The sequence below is a fragment of the Clinocottus analis genome, unplaced genomic scaffold (assembly GCF_023055335.1).
Source record: "Clinocottus analis isolate CAN_PGR_092001 unplaced genomic scaffold, fCliAna1.0.p SCAF_17, whole genome shotgun sequence".
NCBI lineage: Eukaryota > Metazoa > Chordata > Actinopteri > Perciformes > Cottidae > Clinocottus > Clinocottus analis.
This window is the reverse complement of record NW_027175898.1, coordinates 10,048,888-10,067,472: the sequence shown is the minus strand read 5'-3', so window position 1 is coordinate 10,067,472 and position 18,585 is coordinate 10,048,888. Positions and strand designations below refer to the sequence as shown.

The 18,585-nt window shown below is 44.6% G+C and overlaps 1 protein-coding gene across 1 annotated transcript in view; it reads left to right on the top strand.

Annotated features, from left to right (window-relative positions):
• Positions 1 to 8,134: 8,134 nt before the first annotated feature.
• msrab (methionine sulfoxide reductase Ab) overlaps positions 8,135 to 18,585 on the top strand; it is a 30,341-nt gene continuing 19,890 nt past the window's right edge. The window contains 5 exon segments of the mRNA XM_068580232.1: positions 8,135 to 8,190; positions 8,192 to 8,424; positions 13,752 to 13,820; positions 13,978 to 14,097; positions 17,303 to 17,407. Coding sequence (XP_068436333.1) covers positions 8,135 to 8,190; positions 8,192 to 8,424; positions 13,752 to 13,820; positions 13,978 to 14,097; positions 17,303 to 17,407 — 583 coding nt within the window.

Genomic DNA, 18,585 nt, shown 5'->3' with positions numbered 1-18,585 from the left:
GAACCTGAAGACAAATGCAGGAGTCTCTGCATCAGCACTGTGGTGTAGCCAAACACAACGTAGTATTTAGTGCTGCAGGTCAGTGGAGAATACATACGCGGGGCCTTCGTGCACAAATCATACAGCTGTGATGTTCAGTGATGACGGGATTCAAACAGGATCAGGAGGAAGCCAGAGAGACGAGTGTGTGGATTCATGTGCAGGGGAATATATGTATTTACAGTAGGTTCTGTGGATGTTCGGTATTTACTCTGTAAATATCAGTGGTGTGTGTGTGTGTGTGTGTGTGTGTGTGTGTGTGTGTGTGTGTGTTTAGATGTGTCAGAGGTTGGGGGGCCAGCTGGGCAGTTCATTGACAGCTGATCAATGCTGTGTCAGTCCAGTGACCGCAATATCAGTTTCCATTTCACTAGAGTGGACAATGGAGCCTCTGATGAGTGTGTATTTCTGTGTATAGTTTGTAGTATTTACTAAATACCCCCTAAAAATATAGATGTAACCAACATGATCATGTGTCAGCTAAAAAAAAAGAAGAAAGAAGTAAATTACTCACTGACCAAGCAGTTCTTGTATGAACTTGTAACTTTACTTCCAGGTCGAATGAGAGCACCCACTTGCTCTCTCTCTCTCTCACACACACACACACACTCACACACACGCACACTATCTGATCTGCGTTCCCAAAAACCTTCCCAACGCTGCTGCCTCTGCATCCACCATACACCATGCCCCAGTTCCCCACCCCCATCCCTTTTTGTCAAATAAATTGCTATGTGACCTACTTCCCATTTTGCACCATTTCTGTCATGTTCAGATATTATTGTTTGAACATGAGTGATTTGCTTTGGGGCATACAGTATCAAAGAAAACACCATGTATATAATATGGGGCATACTGTACTGTAAAATGTAATGAAGGAAATGCGTTTTAAAAATATGGAAGCGTTCACATCAGAATTGATTTGGTGTTGCAGCGTGGCAGCTTCTTTTAATCTGTGGGCAACTTGTTTTTTTTTTCAGGGCTTTTGTTTTTTTAAATTGCCCTTGTAAGATTTGTAATTAAAATGCATGCTTCACATATTTTCTGATTAACACATACAACAATACTTACAGCCCTCGTAATAACAGGGTATCTTTGTGATGGTCATAGACTGGGGGAAATAAGGTAAATCAATTTTGCAGCCTAGTTAAGCAGAAAGAGCAGTGGTAATTTTCATAAACAGGCAACGGCTAATTCATTGGACCACGTTGCATTTATAACCAAGTTAGGTCTCGTTGGCATTCAGGATTCTGTTTGGACTTGAGGTGCATTTTTGAAAAGCTCCTCATGATGAAAGCGATCTCGTGGCGCGGCACGCTGCATCCAAAATATCACATGTGGGCCGATTCTCTGCCGGCGTTAGTGGAGCGCTGCGGTGCATTTGTTTTATATTGCGGTTCTTTTTTTTTTATTATTATTATTTAGCTCATTTCATGAATGACACAACTTTTTTTGGGGGGCTCAAAAGATTTGATTTGATTTCAGAATTTAGCAAATGTGTGTATACTTACATCCAGATGTGTGTGAGTGTGTGTCGGTCAGATCGAGGCTCCCTATTGCCTTTTCTCCACCATGCAGTCATGGCACCGGAGACCACACTGACCCTGATTTATTGGGATCAGAATCCACATGACAGCAATTAATTTACATCCATTAAGTACATCGGCCGCTCTCTCTTTCTTGCTCTCTGTGGACATTTCGCACTCTTGCACAATCACTTTGAACATTCTTCGTTTCTTCCTCCGACTTTTTCCTTTCTCAGCATGTTCTGTTGCTTTCTGGCCTTTAATCAGTCACTCTCGCTCTTCCAGTCATTCCTGCATCTCGCTGTTCTTTTTCTTTCTGGGATTCCATATTCCTAATCCAGTTAGAAGATCTTTAGCATCTCATCCTACCTCTAAGCATTAAGGTCTGCTCCACAAGCAATAATGTCATCAAGTTCACATTACGAGCGTGTGTGTGTGTGTGTGTGTGTGTGTGTGTGTGTGTGTGTGTGCGTGTGCGTGTCTCTTGAAAAGCATGAGGAACCTTCGGCTGACTGGGATTCATATGACTGAACCCTATAAATAATCATTTATGTTACATGTACTCCGACTTTTTAATAAGCGAACAGACTATCTGTGTAATCGGAACAAATTAAGCAGTGCTCAACAAATTGGCTGAATATGATTGTGCAAGGAATTTGACATTAACATCATAAGCTCAGCATCTTGCGATCATTTCAACAGATCCTCCATGCCGTTTTCTCATTAAAGCACGCAACTCATGCAGGTTCTTATGCTCAAGGGTCTCTCTCACTCTGCCCCTTACGATAAGACACTTTATTGCTGGCCTACATCCCTTGTGCCTTTCTACCTCTCACTCTCCTTTCTACCAGTTTCTGTCTGCCAAGTGCTTTTTTTTTTTTGGGCTTTTCAACTTAAGAAAGGAGACTTTGCTTGAGGGAGAATTTGCCATTTATTTCCGGAGACAAAAACAATATGAAAAGGGGCTTCAGCACTTTGTGTCTTTTCCCCTTTTTGTCTTCATTCTAATGCATCTTTGCTCTCTGCACCATTGTGGAGTCCGTTCATCCAACTCGGGCCTCCGTGCCTTTACTCTGTCCTCGGGGTGAGACGAGGGGGTGAGCCACTGAAAATGCACACATATACCATGACACCATTGCTTTCCATTATGGCAAATCCTTACACAGTGTGCACACTGTGTAAGAATAGTCAAGTATTACAGCATGCTCATGTGCACACACACATACAAGCAAGCATTTTATTTTAGCATCGTGCCTGTGTCTGCCTGATTCCAAATGTATTCTAAAGAGGAAGACAATGCAAAAATCCTTTTCTCATATCTCTTTACCAACATAGCTTGGGGACAGGTTCTACCAGTATCTGTTTAAGGATTGGCTGAGGATGTGGTGCGGGAGGAAAAGTTGCAGTTGGCAGCAGGCAGAAAGACACTGCAAGGGGAGCGGGGGTTCACAATAAAGGATTTTAAACCAAAGCCTCTTTGGTAAAGAGGAGGGAGGGAGGGAGGAAAGAATGGGGCTGTGGGGGTGGTGGATAGATACAGGATGACACAAGGTCCAGATTAACCCTAATCTCAGGCCTGGTGGTTTAGGTGAGGCTGAGGGACTGAGGAAGCTGTCCCATGCCAGGTGGTCATGAGTAGGTTAAAACTGTGAGAGGGGTGGGGGCACTGGGAGGATGAGGACAGGACGGGGTGTCGCCGGGGAAGGCAGCGAGAGCGAAAGAGAGAGAAAGAGATGCGTGTCTTTCGATATCTCAGCTTTCAGCGCGCTTTATTCAGATAGAAATAAAACCGAAAATCCAAAGTGACCGACCCCCCCCCCCCAAAAAAAAATCAGAAACAGGGACGATGTTAGCGATCGGGGCGGGGGCATTGCACAGCTAGCAGAACAGCAGACACGGTGACGGTGGCTGCAGGGTGATTGGCTGGTTGGTGCATGGTGACAGTGGCACATGCCCTGGTGCATGGGATTAGAGGGACAGTCAGTAATCTGCTGTTTAGGCTGTATGTAGGGCAAGAGTGGCTTAGCCCAGCCACTCTTAGCACGGCTGGAGCACCAGAGCGAGAGGGAGAGGAAGTGGACTGGTGTTACATAGCTGCACTTAGCTTGCTCTAATCACCTCTTGTGTCCTTTGTGTTCATCCGTATATCTTTCCTCTCCTTCTACTTGTACCTGAAGAGCAACCTGTGATATAAAATGGTCGATGTCCCATTCTGAAATGTATTAAAAAATACCACAACTAATGTACAAGTGAGACATGATGGGGATTTTGAAGGACAACTCTGAAGGTTATTTTAAGGAATTACTTAAAAGTTGGGTGATAGGGATGAATAATATATATTGTTAAATGTTGTATATATTTGTATTATTACTGAATGAAATAATACATTTGTCAGTGGTTTAAAGTAACAACATTAAGTACTGTGTGGTACTTGTACTTGACTTATTTATTCTTATGTGACTTTACACTTCTACATTTCAGAGGTAAATATTTAATTTGACGGCTTTCCAGTAAGATTATACATGAATCAGTTGATAACATTTACAGTTAGGGTAAACTCCCCAACATATAAAAGCTGTTAAACTGTGACCAATATGGACCAAATTAAATTAATGATTTCCGGTTAATGAAGCAACAATAATGATCTAGCTATAAAATACTCTTACATTGACGGGGACAATTCATAACGAGTGCTTTTACAGTTTGTTGTCAATTATTACATAGTCAAATTGAATGCAGGGCTTAGTGTGACTTTCCTACTTTTACCTCAGCAAATTATCTAAATACTTATTATGCGTCTGCCTGCTGTTTATGTTTACAACATCTTCAGAACTTCTGTGGAAAATTATTGGTCTGGAAGCAAATAATGCCAAAGAAAATGCGTCTGATATTTAACTAAATTAGACCAAATTGGGTTGTACAAAAATGGTGTAATTTTCCCAACAATGTAACTGTAGTATATTAAGCTGAAGAGAAAGACTCAACAAGTTTATTACATTTTATTGAAGCGCCAAACATCCAGCAGAGATCCAATATAATAGTCTAAAGAGTGTATGGTGAGAGTTCATGAGAAAGAGTCTCAAACAATTCATACAGCAGAGCTTCTATTATTCTTTGACTGAAAAAATAGCTATTAAACCTCAAATCTAGTCCTCAATCCCTGCAAAGCAGGAGCTCTCCAGACTTACAACTTAAGTGTGCCTTACGCTGCAAACAATGAAGAAGCAACATCACTGAACAAATTAAATCAAATTATTTGAATCACTAAAATAAAAAATCCAATATTCACAGAGAACTGCTACACAGCTCTAAAGAGAGACTACATTGGCATACTATCTCTTCAGAAGCAATATTTTCTGTTGTGCTAGCACATGGTAGACGCTTCTGCGATTATAAGATGACAAAGATATTGAGGCTATAGAGCTTAAAGGATTAATTGATTAGTTGATCGGCAGAAAATAAATCTGCAACTAAATAATCACTTGGTCTTGAAGTCAGTTTTAAAAAAGGCCTCTCAGCTCTAGCTTCTAAAATGTGAGTGAATATTTGATGATTTCTTCGGTCTTAGGAGGAACAATTCAGTATATTGCTATTGATTTGGTCGTTTGTGGAAACAAAGTTAATTGAAATGAGAGAGATAATGTTATATTGGATGTCACCTACCCAGTACTGCTGAGCACACTATATACACTGTCATCTATTCTCAGATGCACCGCACTTCTGTATTACTGTTTACAAATGCCACTGTGTTGTTGTTTAATCTATGTACAGTATGTACATTGAGAGCAACGACATTACTGAGTCAAATTCCCTGTTTGTGTTTACAGTTGGCCATGAAGCTGGATTCTGATGGCCTCAGCAGAATGTGCATTTACTTGCTTGTAAAAAGCAACTGAGAGACACAACAACCATCTTGCAAAAGTACCACCGTGCAATCCCCTCTCAGCCTTTCATGTCATTCAAACAAACCCCCCATCTCCTCTCTCCATTTCCCAATGAGCCAAGTGATTTATGTCAAGTGAAGTCAAGCATGGGCCAGCATATGAATCAAAATTTGTCAAGTTGGCTTTTCCTACTCAGGTCTATGAATTGGTACGGCTCCGTTTTGAATATGAATCCCCAGAGAGCGCCACGTTGCTTTTAACTGACTGGAGCTTCAGCCGAGCAATCAAACCCTTTGTTTTTTCACACCATCCCACAATCCCACCTGCTTCGGCGAGACGATGGAGGGCCCTTTGAAAACAACGAGGCGGCATGATTTATTATTCTAATTAGGCGAAGTGAGACTTTAGCAAAGCTACAATTACACTAAATCGCCAAAACAGTTTTCTGGTTGGCTGGCTCCTGTTTTGTTCAGATGTTAATCAGCGACAGCTATTGAGTCAAGGTGCAAACTGCTTGTGAGTCACACCATTGCTTGGTAATATCTTCCACAAACAAACAAACGCTGGAGTCCTGTATTGAATTACGAACAATCATTTGGGCTTATTAAATTAAATTGCATTCAACTGTCTAAACATACATAAACATACAGCTTTCCAACCATCCCCCCATCACAGAGGGCTCAGCGTGCCACGATACCCGGTTAAAATCTACTGCGGTGTTTAATTCCAGGTCATTTCATAATCTCTTTGATACTCACATCTGCACATCTCTTCGCTCTCACTCACTGACAATCAAACAGCTGCAAGCTGGCATACTCACTAAATCCTCCGGTACAACACACAAACCACACACACACACACACACACACACACACAAACATATGCAATAACCCACCACATGCGCACACATAACCCACATACACAAGGTCCCATTAGCGAGCACGCAGACAATGGTGGCCACAAGCTCATAGACTCGCATGCCTACGTGCGCACAAGCACCCAGGCACAAACACTTATGCATGCATACACACACACACACACACACACACACATACTTTTACTCAAACTGATACCGCACTCAAGCAAAAACTAATTTTATTCGGCACAAATATTCTTCTGAATTAAAAGTCCTTCATCCCAGCACACCGGCGAGACACAGGGGAATACAACATTTATTGATTATTTGTGAAAAGCAACTCACATATACATTCACAGCATGGGGAGGAAATTATAACACACACTGTAGTTTCCACCCGTTCCTATGTTTCTTATCACCCTTTTGTACCCTCCTCATCCTACATCCCCACACATCCCCGAAACACCCCAATCATCCTGCATCAACAGGCATGTGAACCTAGTGTTCGGTTCATCTCTTTCTCTCTCTCCCTCCCTCACACTCTCTCTCTCTCTCTCTGCCTGCTCTATTTTCATCTGTGTGCTTCCACTCTCCTAGCTTTCGGGTAATTACCTGGCATTTGCATTGCAAAGTCCCCTGTGCCGCCCTCAGCTCCTCCGCAGGTGATTGAGCTTCATTTCCCCAGCAGATAAGTGAGAGAGAAAGAGGAAGATAGAGGAAGAGAGAGGGGGAAACGGGGTATTGCAGCAGGGTGTGATATTTTTCTGGCTTGCAGGATATAGGAACAATGCTTTAGATTCTGTGTTGCAGGTGAATTGGTTGGTACAAAGAATGCACAAGAAGTTCCTACATGTAAATAATTGCCCTCATTACTATCACATTACTGGTCTGGCTGCATCTATAACATAATGTGGAGTATATCTGGCGTTTGATGACTGAGGCACATCACAGACATCAACGTTCAGACTTGCTTGAAGACTTTGGACTTGCAATTTGTAACTTTTTACACTTTTATGGCAAAGTGTTGTGTGAATTTTTACCTCAATGCAGTTGGTATGCCTTACTGTAATTGAAAATATCATTGACTGCTCAGGTAACTGAAAGAAAAATATATGATGTCGTTAAAGCAATGACATTTTATGACTTTGGCATTTGTCAACAGATATGACCCAACCAACCTGAAAATCAAGCTGAAAATACTAAGAGCAGAACAAACAGAGCAAATTTTGCATAAGAAGTTTCATTGGACCACACCTTGCAGGTGTAGCTACATATCATTGCACAATAAATACGTTCTCACGGTTCAGGTTGAAGTTACAAAAACTAAAGCATGGATCAGCGTGTGGACAAATGTGGGCTACATTAAATAATTTACAACCACAATAATATGTTAAGATGTACAGAACTAACTTATGGTTGTACAATACATCAAAGTGATGCTATTAAAAAACATGTTCAGTATGAGTGGCAGCTATCATACACAGACTTCCTATTTATTTAGTTTCACATTGTAACACAAGCGAGGTAGCCATTTTGTTGGCTATTAACAGTTGACTCATGCAGCTGTTACTCTCCAGGATTAACCCTACACACAAATTCCTTGCAGTAAAACGAGCCACAAAGCGAGACCCACCCATCCATACGTCCACACGTCCACGCTGCGAGCCCATCTCCCAGAAGCACCTCCCACCGACCGAGAGCTCATAATTGGCGCGAGCTCATTTGCATGCGGAACGGCGTGGATATTTATTTCAATTTAATTTCGTTCCCGCACACGGTGCACTGTAGGCTTTTGTGCCAAAGTCATATTAACCCCTTGATTAGTTAATATGCAGCGCACGACATTGCCCACGCACGATGAATATTCATATCGGTGGCGCTTTCTGCCGCCGTCTCTCCCTCCCTCCTTCCCTCTCCCGGCTCTCTCCGGTGCCCGCCGCCGCGAAACTCATGGAGGCATACCGGAAGACATTTCCCCAGTTGTTCCCACAAACACAAACTGTTTGGGTCCTTATCGTGTCCGTGTCGCTCGCCGCCGCTCACTCAATGGCCGATAAGACTCAGCTGCCTCGCAGAGAGCGCGCTCTGAAGGGAAGGGAGGAGAAAATGGTCGTGGCAGGTAAATAACACGGGGTGACAAGTTGTATCCAAGTTGATGGAGTTGTACCGAGCTGACAGCTGGTGAACTGTCATAAACACAGGCGCGAGACCTCAGAAGACTTCACGTTTAAGAGCATTGGCAGGGAATGGCCTTCTGTTTTGATTCAGGAATATAATAATATGCAATTGCTGCTGCACTTCAATATGTCCGTTAACATGTTCAGTTGTTATTGAGTTGTTATTCATAATTTAAGACAGATGTACTTGAAGTAGCCTCCTCATCTCGTGACATTGCACATAGCCCACATAAATGCCTGTGTGTATGTGTAGGCCTATGCTATTCATTTATATAGGGAATAATATTATGAAGGGTTTTTTATTCAAATGTAATATTTGTATCTATGTTCAATGTGTGTGTAGCATAAGGGACTATCCCTCTACGCCCGCACATATTTTGCTTTGCAGTCAATACATTCTTCGTGCTACTGTTATTACCTGACTTTGGATTAGGTAGCGCATGCACACTGTTATTACAGTGGCTGAATAATGAACACACTTTACAAACTTTATGAACACGGATTCTCTCGTGAAGTTATGGCCATGGGAACTAAATCTAGCTGCATATTTAACCTTGTGAATCCAAGTATGCCTGAGGCAGTTCTCAGCACTGTTAGAAAGACACTAGTGCTCAATGTTTATAAAATGCTGTCTTCTGAAAAGATTGTATTGCCCCTTTCTTGGTTTCAGCGCCTGTTTTTGAGTCCCATTTCATATTTGATCTGTACTTAGGATGGAGCACTGTGTCATTTATGCTTTCAGCCTTTCATCCGGCTTTTGGGGGCTGCGGGGCTCACAAGCGTGTACGACCATGGTACATGGTATTGAACCTCTACCCTGTTTTCACCTACTCAGACTGAGGTGTCCACAAAGTGCATTGTGGGAGCTGGGTGTGAGGGCATAGGAGGAAGTGGTGCCGCAGAGTCCAGGGTCCCATCTGGGCATTATGCGCATGAAGGCTCCGCCCCGTCGTAAGTTCCTGCTCCGTCTGTCGAAGCAGCTCGGAGACACCGCATGGCAGAAATCTGTTCCTCCCCTTTCACCGTGGGGGGCAGCTTAGGTGGGGATGGGGTTGTTCTTGTGTGCGTGTGTTTGTGTGTGTGTGTGTGTTGGCGTAAGCATGAGTAATTTAGGGATTGTAGGGACTGTCTCCACATATGCCCTGCGCTGTCCCAGCCTTGTGTGTGCGCGAGTGACACGTTTGTCCTCTCTCTACATGAAGATCACTCATTTTTAAAGTTGCCTCTTACCCCTCCAGCCTCTTTAAAGAAGCCCCTTGTTTTTTGTTCAGACGTCCCGGTGTCCTGCGTTTCCTCCCTCGCTGCTCTCTGTGTAATGTACTCTATGACCTTGGCGAGAATGATCCAGTGGCAGATTGCTACATGGTAGGGGCACAGTAGCTATTATTTTGAGTCAGTGCAGGATAGACTGCCAATATTTCTTCCAAACAGGATGGGGGAGGTCAGCTGACCAAAATCAATCTCTGTAACATGCTTCACTATAACTCTTCAAAGCAGGTTCATGGTGAAGATATATTTCTGGCATTATTGCTCTGTTGTTTTTCCCATCTCCGCTGTTTCAAGATGCCCTTGTTTTTTTGTCTTTTGCCATAAGCTCAGAGAGGACGAAAATATGTAAGGAATTTGGAAAGCACAAAAACAAACCGTCAGTAGATAAAGAGATAGAGAGATTTGCTCTTCTGGCACAGCACTGTTGCTAAATGATACGTACTGTTTAGTGCAAACACGTCCTGCAGTCTTACCCAAGCTGAAATATAGAATGTTTTGGGAGTGTGCTTGTCCACTGCATGTCTGCATTGGTTCTCTCAGCAGTTCTGTAGTCAGTAACGTGGATTGGAGTCCCTGAATTGTGTATCCTGCATCTTGCCCATTGCATGCTGGGGTGGATTCTAGCATCCTGTGACACTGGAGAGTATAAGTTGTATAGAAAATCAGATTTGCTTTGGTATCTCTGCAAATGGAGATTTAAGAGGTTGTTTTCAGTATGATTTCCTTTTCCTTTTAAGTAGGTAAAAACAAGATTCTTTTATTCCTTTGTACTGACCATGTGGATGCCATTCTTGTCTTCCCTCGTCAGATCGATATTTGAGTAAAGATATTCATGCAGGCACCAACAGGATGTGCCTCCATCTTGCTTGCAGGGGATAATGGAGCCAGTGCTATAGTAGGTAGTCTTCTCCATAGCAACTGTTTCCGTTGCTAGGATACAGTATGTATGGAATGCATGGATGCCTTCAAAGATGTGCTCTTCAGCGTCTAGACTCTTTCACCGCCCTAAACAGTGGCCGCTAGCAATGTATGTGAGCGCTTGTCACCGAGTTGGGTTGTTTAGGCCACAGCAAAAAATAAGTTATTTGACTCACCTCTTACTGGTTTTAAAAATCGACCACCTCCAACCAGCCTTGCCTCTTTCCTCCCCTCCCCTCATTTGCCCCACTCTTTCTCACCCCTACCCATGCACCCATACAGCGGAGGGTAGTTGGCACCAGTATAAAGCTTCAGCCTCCTCCGACAACTCGTGCCTGACTCTCTGCCAACCTGTGTGAAGCTAGAAAGAGGAATAGTGAGAGGGAGGGAAGAGGAAGAGAGAGAGAGGGAGAGAGAGAGAATAGATTTTTGGAAGGAAATAAACTGAGCAGCCTGGAAATCGACCTTTCCGTCGCCAGTTTTGGCATCCAGGGATAGTACCTCTCCCGTGTTTCTGCATGAGGGGGCAGCAGCGCTTGGACTTCAGTTTTACGGGTGAGAAACACAGGACCATGGGTATAATCGAAGGGTAACAAAGACTAAATACCAATCCGAAACAGTTCAAACTGGACGTTATCCGCTAAGCAACAGATTGTTGACGGATGGTAACCATGATACAAGCAGAGTGGTGGGGTCCGATGTTTTGGTTCAGGTCCTGCCGCCCACAACCACAATGCTAAAAGCATCAAAAGCTGACCAAAGTATTCCGCTTCATTCCCGCTGCACTGTATAGCCTGCACTGCGCTTTCCAGATATCCTCAAAAACAAAGGCGCACAAAAGAAATTACGCCCATATCTCATCCAAGTTGGGGGGAAAAAATCCTTTTCATGACTCCTTCCCCCATATTCAGCTCGTTTTTCTTCTTTTGTAAACTCAGTCAGTAACCCTCCCTGCTTGTTTTTTGTCGTCCTCTGTTCTTTCTTTTGCTGGCGTAGTGAGGCAGCGTAGTGAGGGTATTCAGCCAGTTCTTTCTCTGTGTTAGGTGGGGTGATTCTGGCAGAATAGGGTGTGGGCGCCGGGCTGGCAGGGGGGGAATGCTGGGCTAGACAGAGTGAAAGGAGCCAGCCTGGCACTACCTGGACCTCTGCCAGCTGCTCCATGGGAGAAATACCCACAGCAGAGGTCGGTGTGCGAGGGATTGTGCGGCTGATTGCGTGCTTGTGTGTGTGCAGGAGGGTGGATACATGCTTGTAAGTGGGGAGTGAGGGATGATGGGAAGGTGTGAAGCGAAGATGGAGAGCATCTGAGATGGACGAGAGGATGGGGAGAGGGGTGGGGGGGGGCATCGGAGTTGGCTCTGGTCAGTGCTGTGTCGGCGTGTTCTTGGCTGTCTTCATTTCTACCTCTCTTTTTTTTGTTTGTTTATTTGTTTGCTTGTTTGTTTTCTCTGTGTTCTCTCTTGGATGAAGTGCTTGGTCTTTTTTTTACGGCGCCCAAAGGCATGGTGGTCTGAAAGCCAAAAGAATCCTTCACTGCCTCTCTGCTACCCTCATCTGTTGCTTCTCACTGGCTATTTACTCCTTTTATTGTCCTGGCAGGCGGCTCTCTCGTCCTCCCACTCCTCCTCCTCTATCGCACACTTGTCTCTCTCTTACTCTCACCTTTTCTCTCTCCGTCATTTGGCAACTTAGTACTTTTTTTTTTTTTGTATCAATTTGGCCAAAATATGCAGGACAAGAGGGTGAGAGTGAGCAAAGGATGAAGACTCAACAAATTCACAGAAGAAGGAAGAAGATCTCTCCTGTCCGCCGAGCACTTTGAGTCACCCCTGTGGACTGAGAATTTATAGCCAGTACAGCCACTGACACAGATATACTTTGATTGCAGCTGACTGTGCCCGTGAACATGACCTGGCAGCGTCAAACAACCTGCTGCTAAAAGACAGAGCTGTTGCTCAACAGGAGGGCAGGAAGTGACTGCCTGAAGGCAGCCCAGGCCTCGTGACATTTTTAGAAGTCATTCATGCTTCTGCATGACTTTAGTCTAGTATAAAAAAAGTGTCCTAAAGGTGGCACACCACGATAGATATCATCAGCTCATGTGTGTTGGTGCTTCTTTTGCTTCCTGTATTCTTAAAAATACTGTTCATCTTTAAGGTCAAGGTCAAGTTATTGTTTCTGTTCAATGCTTCTGTGGCGTTACAGTCATCACTCGGTCTGAAATAAACTGCAGGTAACTAGACTCAGGCCTGTTTAAAACCAGTTTTAGATCATCCAGGCCTATCAAGGAAATGAACTACTATGACTCAGATTAGAGATGGTTGGTATTCAGGTCAATGTCACACATCACTTAGCGGCCAGAGAGCAATCACACGTCAAACTCAGAGCAAGCATCCATTGTGCCTAAGCTCTTAGTGTACCCTGTGGCCTGTTTATCTGTAGACTAATATTAGTAGTTGCAGTACAAACCAGCCTTGCTTAGTGGAGATTTGCACGCTAAGTCAACTCAGTCTTCTTAAATCCTAATCCTCCTCACACATCTGTGGGCTACAAGCTAACACACGCACACACACACACACAGACACACACACACAACCACACACACACACACTTCCTTTTTGGCGCTCTTAATTCCATGCACCACCGTTAGCAGTAGAGTGCCACCCCCCTGCCATCTCTCAGCACTCCAGTTTGTTTTACTTATCGGGTATTTTTAACTTAGTGAGGTTGCGCAGGTGCGTGCCCCCGGAGCGTTTTCTATGTGGACACCCAATGATGCCAGGCCGAGCGCTAGAAACACTCACATTTGAAGGCATATAGGAAATAACTGTGTGATAGTGTTTAACTGTGGACATTGAGAGGAGGACAGCAGGGGTAGAATGGCCGTTAAAGCCGTGTAATCTCTTAACTGTCTTCCACCACAGAAGCCTCAGCCTCTGATCCGCTGGCCTGGGTCATCCTTTAATGCAGCGCCGACGAGGCCTCGTCGAGGCCGCCAGTGGGCCCCTGCACACATAGGCTGTGATTTGTGTTGTTGGTGTTAAGATTTCATTTCACATTTGCACACTGTTTTGTTTAACAGACAAACATGCAGCCAATGGGAATCCCACCGTGGAGCCTTTTCCAGAAGGCATGGAGACCATCATGTTTGGTGAGACTGCATAATCACACATTTGTGTCATCACAATGAACCCGATATGGAATCCTGTAACCAGCTTGTAGTTATTGACACATTTTGATAAAATGTGTGGATCTTATGGTTGCACTGATGCTGTTGTTGTGTGTTTGCATGTGGTTATTCTGTCCAGGGTTAGGCTGTTTCTGGGGTGCTGAGAGACTTTTCTGGCGGCTTCCAGGAGTCTACACCACACAGGTGGGCTTTGCCGGCGGCTTTACACCCAACCCCAGTTACCAAGAGGTCTGCTCAGGTAATACACGCGGCACCTCATGTGCGAATGTGCACACTTTCACATATGCATGATCTCAACACTTTGATATATGTTACCTGATCGTGCTCCCTCCCCGGGAGGAGGTGAAGTGGGTTGGCAGGACATTTCTCTGTGAAATCAGTCAGGGTTCAAGAGACCAAAAATTGCAAAGGGAAAAGAAAAAGATACAGAGTCGTGTTTTAAGTACAGCGCTCTCATCCTTTCGCCGCCTTCCCTTCATCTGCAGTCAACTACTCAGAATGCACTGCTCCAGATGGGCTGCACCCCCCGTCCCCACCCCCCCATGACCTACTTGTAAGGATTGGGCTCTGTACTGTGCTATACTGCGGCGTTTTTTGCAAACAGAGGTTACTGCGTATGAAGCGCCATGAACCGGCTTCTTTTCCGGAGACTGCGATATGGCTTGGTTTCGGGGAATTTGCTATCAAAGCCATGAAAATATTTTCTGTCGACGTCCAAATTTGTTTCTGTTCGTTTTCCTCATTTTGAGATTCAAATAGATTCATGCAGAGCAATATATAATTCAGAGGAAGATGTCGAGCTCGCTCTTATTCGGCATGCCTGTCCTGTGTATCAGGAGTCGTGAACTGTTAGTTTGGGGCTCCTCCATTTCCGAGCACTCATTATTACACGCAGGCATGTAGTGTAGATGCAGGTGTAGCGTGGGGGACATGACGAGAAGGTTTTAAGACGCTTTGGGCTTCCTATCTGTCTGCCTCTCCCCCTTTCTGTCAGCGTCCCAGCAACAAGATGGCCAGCTATAAAGTAGGATGGAGATGGAGGCAGATGACAGAAAAAGAGCGAGACTGAGAGCTGCAGCAAGTGAGGAAATGGATAAAATATACTTTTGAGGGGAAAGAAAATTTGCGAAAAAAAGTGGAAGAGAGAATAGTTGCCTGTCCATCGGCTGAGAGACTGCAGGCGTCGCTCCAGTGGCCATGACGGAGCAGAACACTGCGACGGCATGAGACCGAGGAGCTGTCAACACAGCCAGGGCAGGACAGACAGCTGGACGGACAGAGAGACGGACAGAAAGAAGGGGCTGATGGAACTGTCAGCGGAGCCAGGGAAGGATGGAAGGACAGGCAGATGGATAGGTGGACGGTCTGACAGACAGAAATGGGAGAGGTTGAGTTGCAGTCAAATTTGTCTTGAGAGGACAGACAACACAGACAGCTGAGAGACGGCTAGACGGTTTTACCAATCAGCATATTTTATCTCGACTAATTCACAGTAGAGTCGTTTTTTGCAGTCTTAATCAGTTGATTCTGTTACCCTTCGTGCTTAAGTACAACTTTTGGTTATGGTTAGGGAAACATCATGGTTAAAAGAAACCTGAACGTACGGGACAAGGCGTAACTGCAGTCCCTTTAGTCAATGTCACCTGCTTTGTTGACTCCACAGACAGTGTAACAACACCATGCTACTTCTGTTTTTCCTACTTAGAGAGGACAGTAACCACTCTCACAACCACAAGAGGAGGCTTTTCCTGGTAAATGACGTTCTCTTGATGAAATCAAGTTCTACCGTATCCAACAGCAGAGAACAATTAAACAAAAAAGCCAACAGGATGTCATGGTGATTTGGGAGGCCACTCTGACCCAGAGGGCTGTTCACCCTGCTGAAGTGTCCTTCAGCAAAACATTGAATCTCAAGCAGCTTTAGTGGCATCACTTCTTCATGCCTTTCACCCCCTTCAGATGGGACAAGCGTGAAAAATCACTGTGCATGCAGTTTCTTTTTTCCCAGCAGGTCTTGACTGTCCTTCACCATGACTGCTAGCCGACAACCCAACTCAATGTTGGCTTTAACCGCAGCAAAATGTATGCATGTGGTGGCAGTCTGTGTATTGTGAAAGCTGCCCCTTGCCAACCTCAGTAGTCAATTGGTTGACAGCTCACCTGGGCCTTCGGCTGTATAAGCTGGCACATGCCTCTCTCTTCCTACAGCTGAGGTCCACCCTGCTGCCTCCTCTCTTTGTTTGTGTACATTCATCACATCCACAGCCCACGTACACACATCCATGCATTACTTTATGGCTAACATCGACATAATGTACATAGCAAAAAAGGTAAACATACTCTGATAATATATCCTTTATTATATTATATGTACAACAGCTCCAGCAAACACTGTCTTGTTCATTGTCAGGTACTCGTGACAGACTGCTGGCATCCACTAAAAAGCGTGCCATCCTTGATTTTAAGAAACTGTTAAAAGAGGTGAAGTCTTCCATATTCATTCGGCATGAGATGATCCCTTGTTGGTGGCAAGTGTCACTTCGAGACAGAAAGTGGGTCTCAGGCCAGATTCATGAATTTGGCAGCCCTTCTCCTATTGTCTGCAACGCACCTGATGCATGTATCTGTACGGACATGTCTTTGTGTATGTTATACTGTGTGTGTGTGTGTGTGTGTGTGTGTGTGTGTGTGTGTGTGTGTGTGTGTGTGTGTGTGTGCGCGTGCGTGTGTACACTTGTGCATGTGTCTGTGTAATCTAATGTGTGAGAGACGGCAATGGCTATTATTGACACAATCCTAACACTTCTGTATTTACATTCAGCAAAGGTATATATTTGCGATGAGGTGTGTGAGTATATCTTTTCTGCCATGTGTGTGTCTGTGCCCATACACCTGAATGTGTGACCTAAAGCCTCCCCCCAGTTGGAGAACGCTTGCAGGCAGCTTGTTGAAGCTTTGGGGTCCTGGCAGCTGCACACATGAGTGAGTGTCTGTGTGCTTTTGGCTACTTTCACCATACGCCTTAACCTGTTCTCTCTCTCTCTCTCTCTCTCTCTCTCTCTCTCTCTCTCTGTCTCTCTCTGTCTCTCTCTCTCTCTCTCTCTATCTCTCTCTCTCTCTGTCTCTCTCTGTCTCTCTCCTTTATCCTTCATCTTCCTTTTCTATGACTCCCATTTTGCCATAAGTGCGGTTTCACCCTGAATGTCTTCTACCCGGGCACATGCACATGCACTCAATGACACCTACACTACACACGAATGCTACTGAAAATCTTCTATTTGCGATCTTCAACATGCAATGTTGTTGTTTGACAAGACATGCAGACATCAAGATTTCGGTGATAGTCAATTGTCATCAACATGTTTAAGTGTGTAAAGGAAAGCAGAGGAGGAGGTAGCAGTGAGTGTAAATTCCATTTAGCTTGGTTTGTGTTTCTCCTTCAGGTCTGACGGGTCACACTGAGGTGGTGAGGGTGGTCTTCTCCCCTAAAGATGTCGGCCTCGAGGAACTGCTCAAGAGCTTTTGGGAAAGCCATGATCCTACACAAGGTAGCAACATACACATGCACGCAAACGCAAAACTTCGTCCTCAAATAAGACCCATCCCGAGGGTCACAGGGTGTATTAGAGCAGAAGGATGATGCCCAGACGTGTGCCTGTGTGTGATGGGGGGAGGTCTCATGGGTGTAAGTCAATGCCAGACAGTGTTAATGTGTCTGAGATCCAGCCATCCATGGAGAGGCACACCAGTGCGGTGCATGTTCAAGCCCTAACTGCAAAAAAAAAAAAAACCCTCTCTGTGTTTATGGTATGTATTTTATCCAATGTAAACCAGTCTTTTGTCATCCACCTCACACAAGGGCCTCAGACTGATGCCATTATGATACTAAATTTGGTCCTTTGAAGCTCAAAAGTTGCATTTTTTTATTTATTTTTATTGTGCATGCGTTTCTTGGGGAGCATTAATCCTTTGACAGAAATTCTAAAGATTTTATTCAATGGAAACAAATAGTTATTTGCAAATATATTTTTGACTCAGGTTGGGTTCTGATCCATATTGCTACACTAAACACTGTACAGTGGGCCGAATATGTTTAACTGCATCGCATTTGAACCCTGGTCTTCTGACCTCTCTCCTATTCAGTGACACACGTCTCTTCCCCATCCGTCTCTCAACCCCCCAACCTCTCCTTCCAGCGGCGAGAAGAACCCCATCCCCCAGAACCCATCACTCCATCTCTTTGAATTTCTTGCTCTCGTGTTTTCTCTGCTCACTGGAGGAGGTGATGTAAGAACATTAATGCACCAGGAGGGCATGTATGAATGTGTGTGTGCGTGTGTGAGTGAGATAGAGGAAGGACGGGCAAAGAAGTACTCTGTTCACTCATATTGAATGTAAGGAGGGGCATGACATGTTGGGAAGAGATAGATGAAGGATTTATGAGCCCAACCCTCAGCCTTAAAACAAGCTTTGTTCACTTAGTGACGTGGCCCACATCAGTTCTGTCAGTTCTTTTGCATCCGTCATGGTTGTTTTCTCAGACACCGGCCATGTTTGTGCATCTACCACATACAGCTGACAGAACAGCCGTCTGTCTTCATATGTTCTTCACATTCCACTTCCCCTGGTCAACTAGAAGTGGGTTGACAAAAAAGTGGCAGCAGCGGAAGTAACTAATCCCGATCAGAGGAGATTCTCCTGTTCACTGTAGCCAGGCAGAGACACG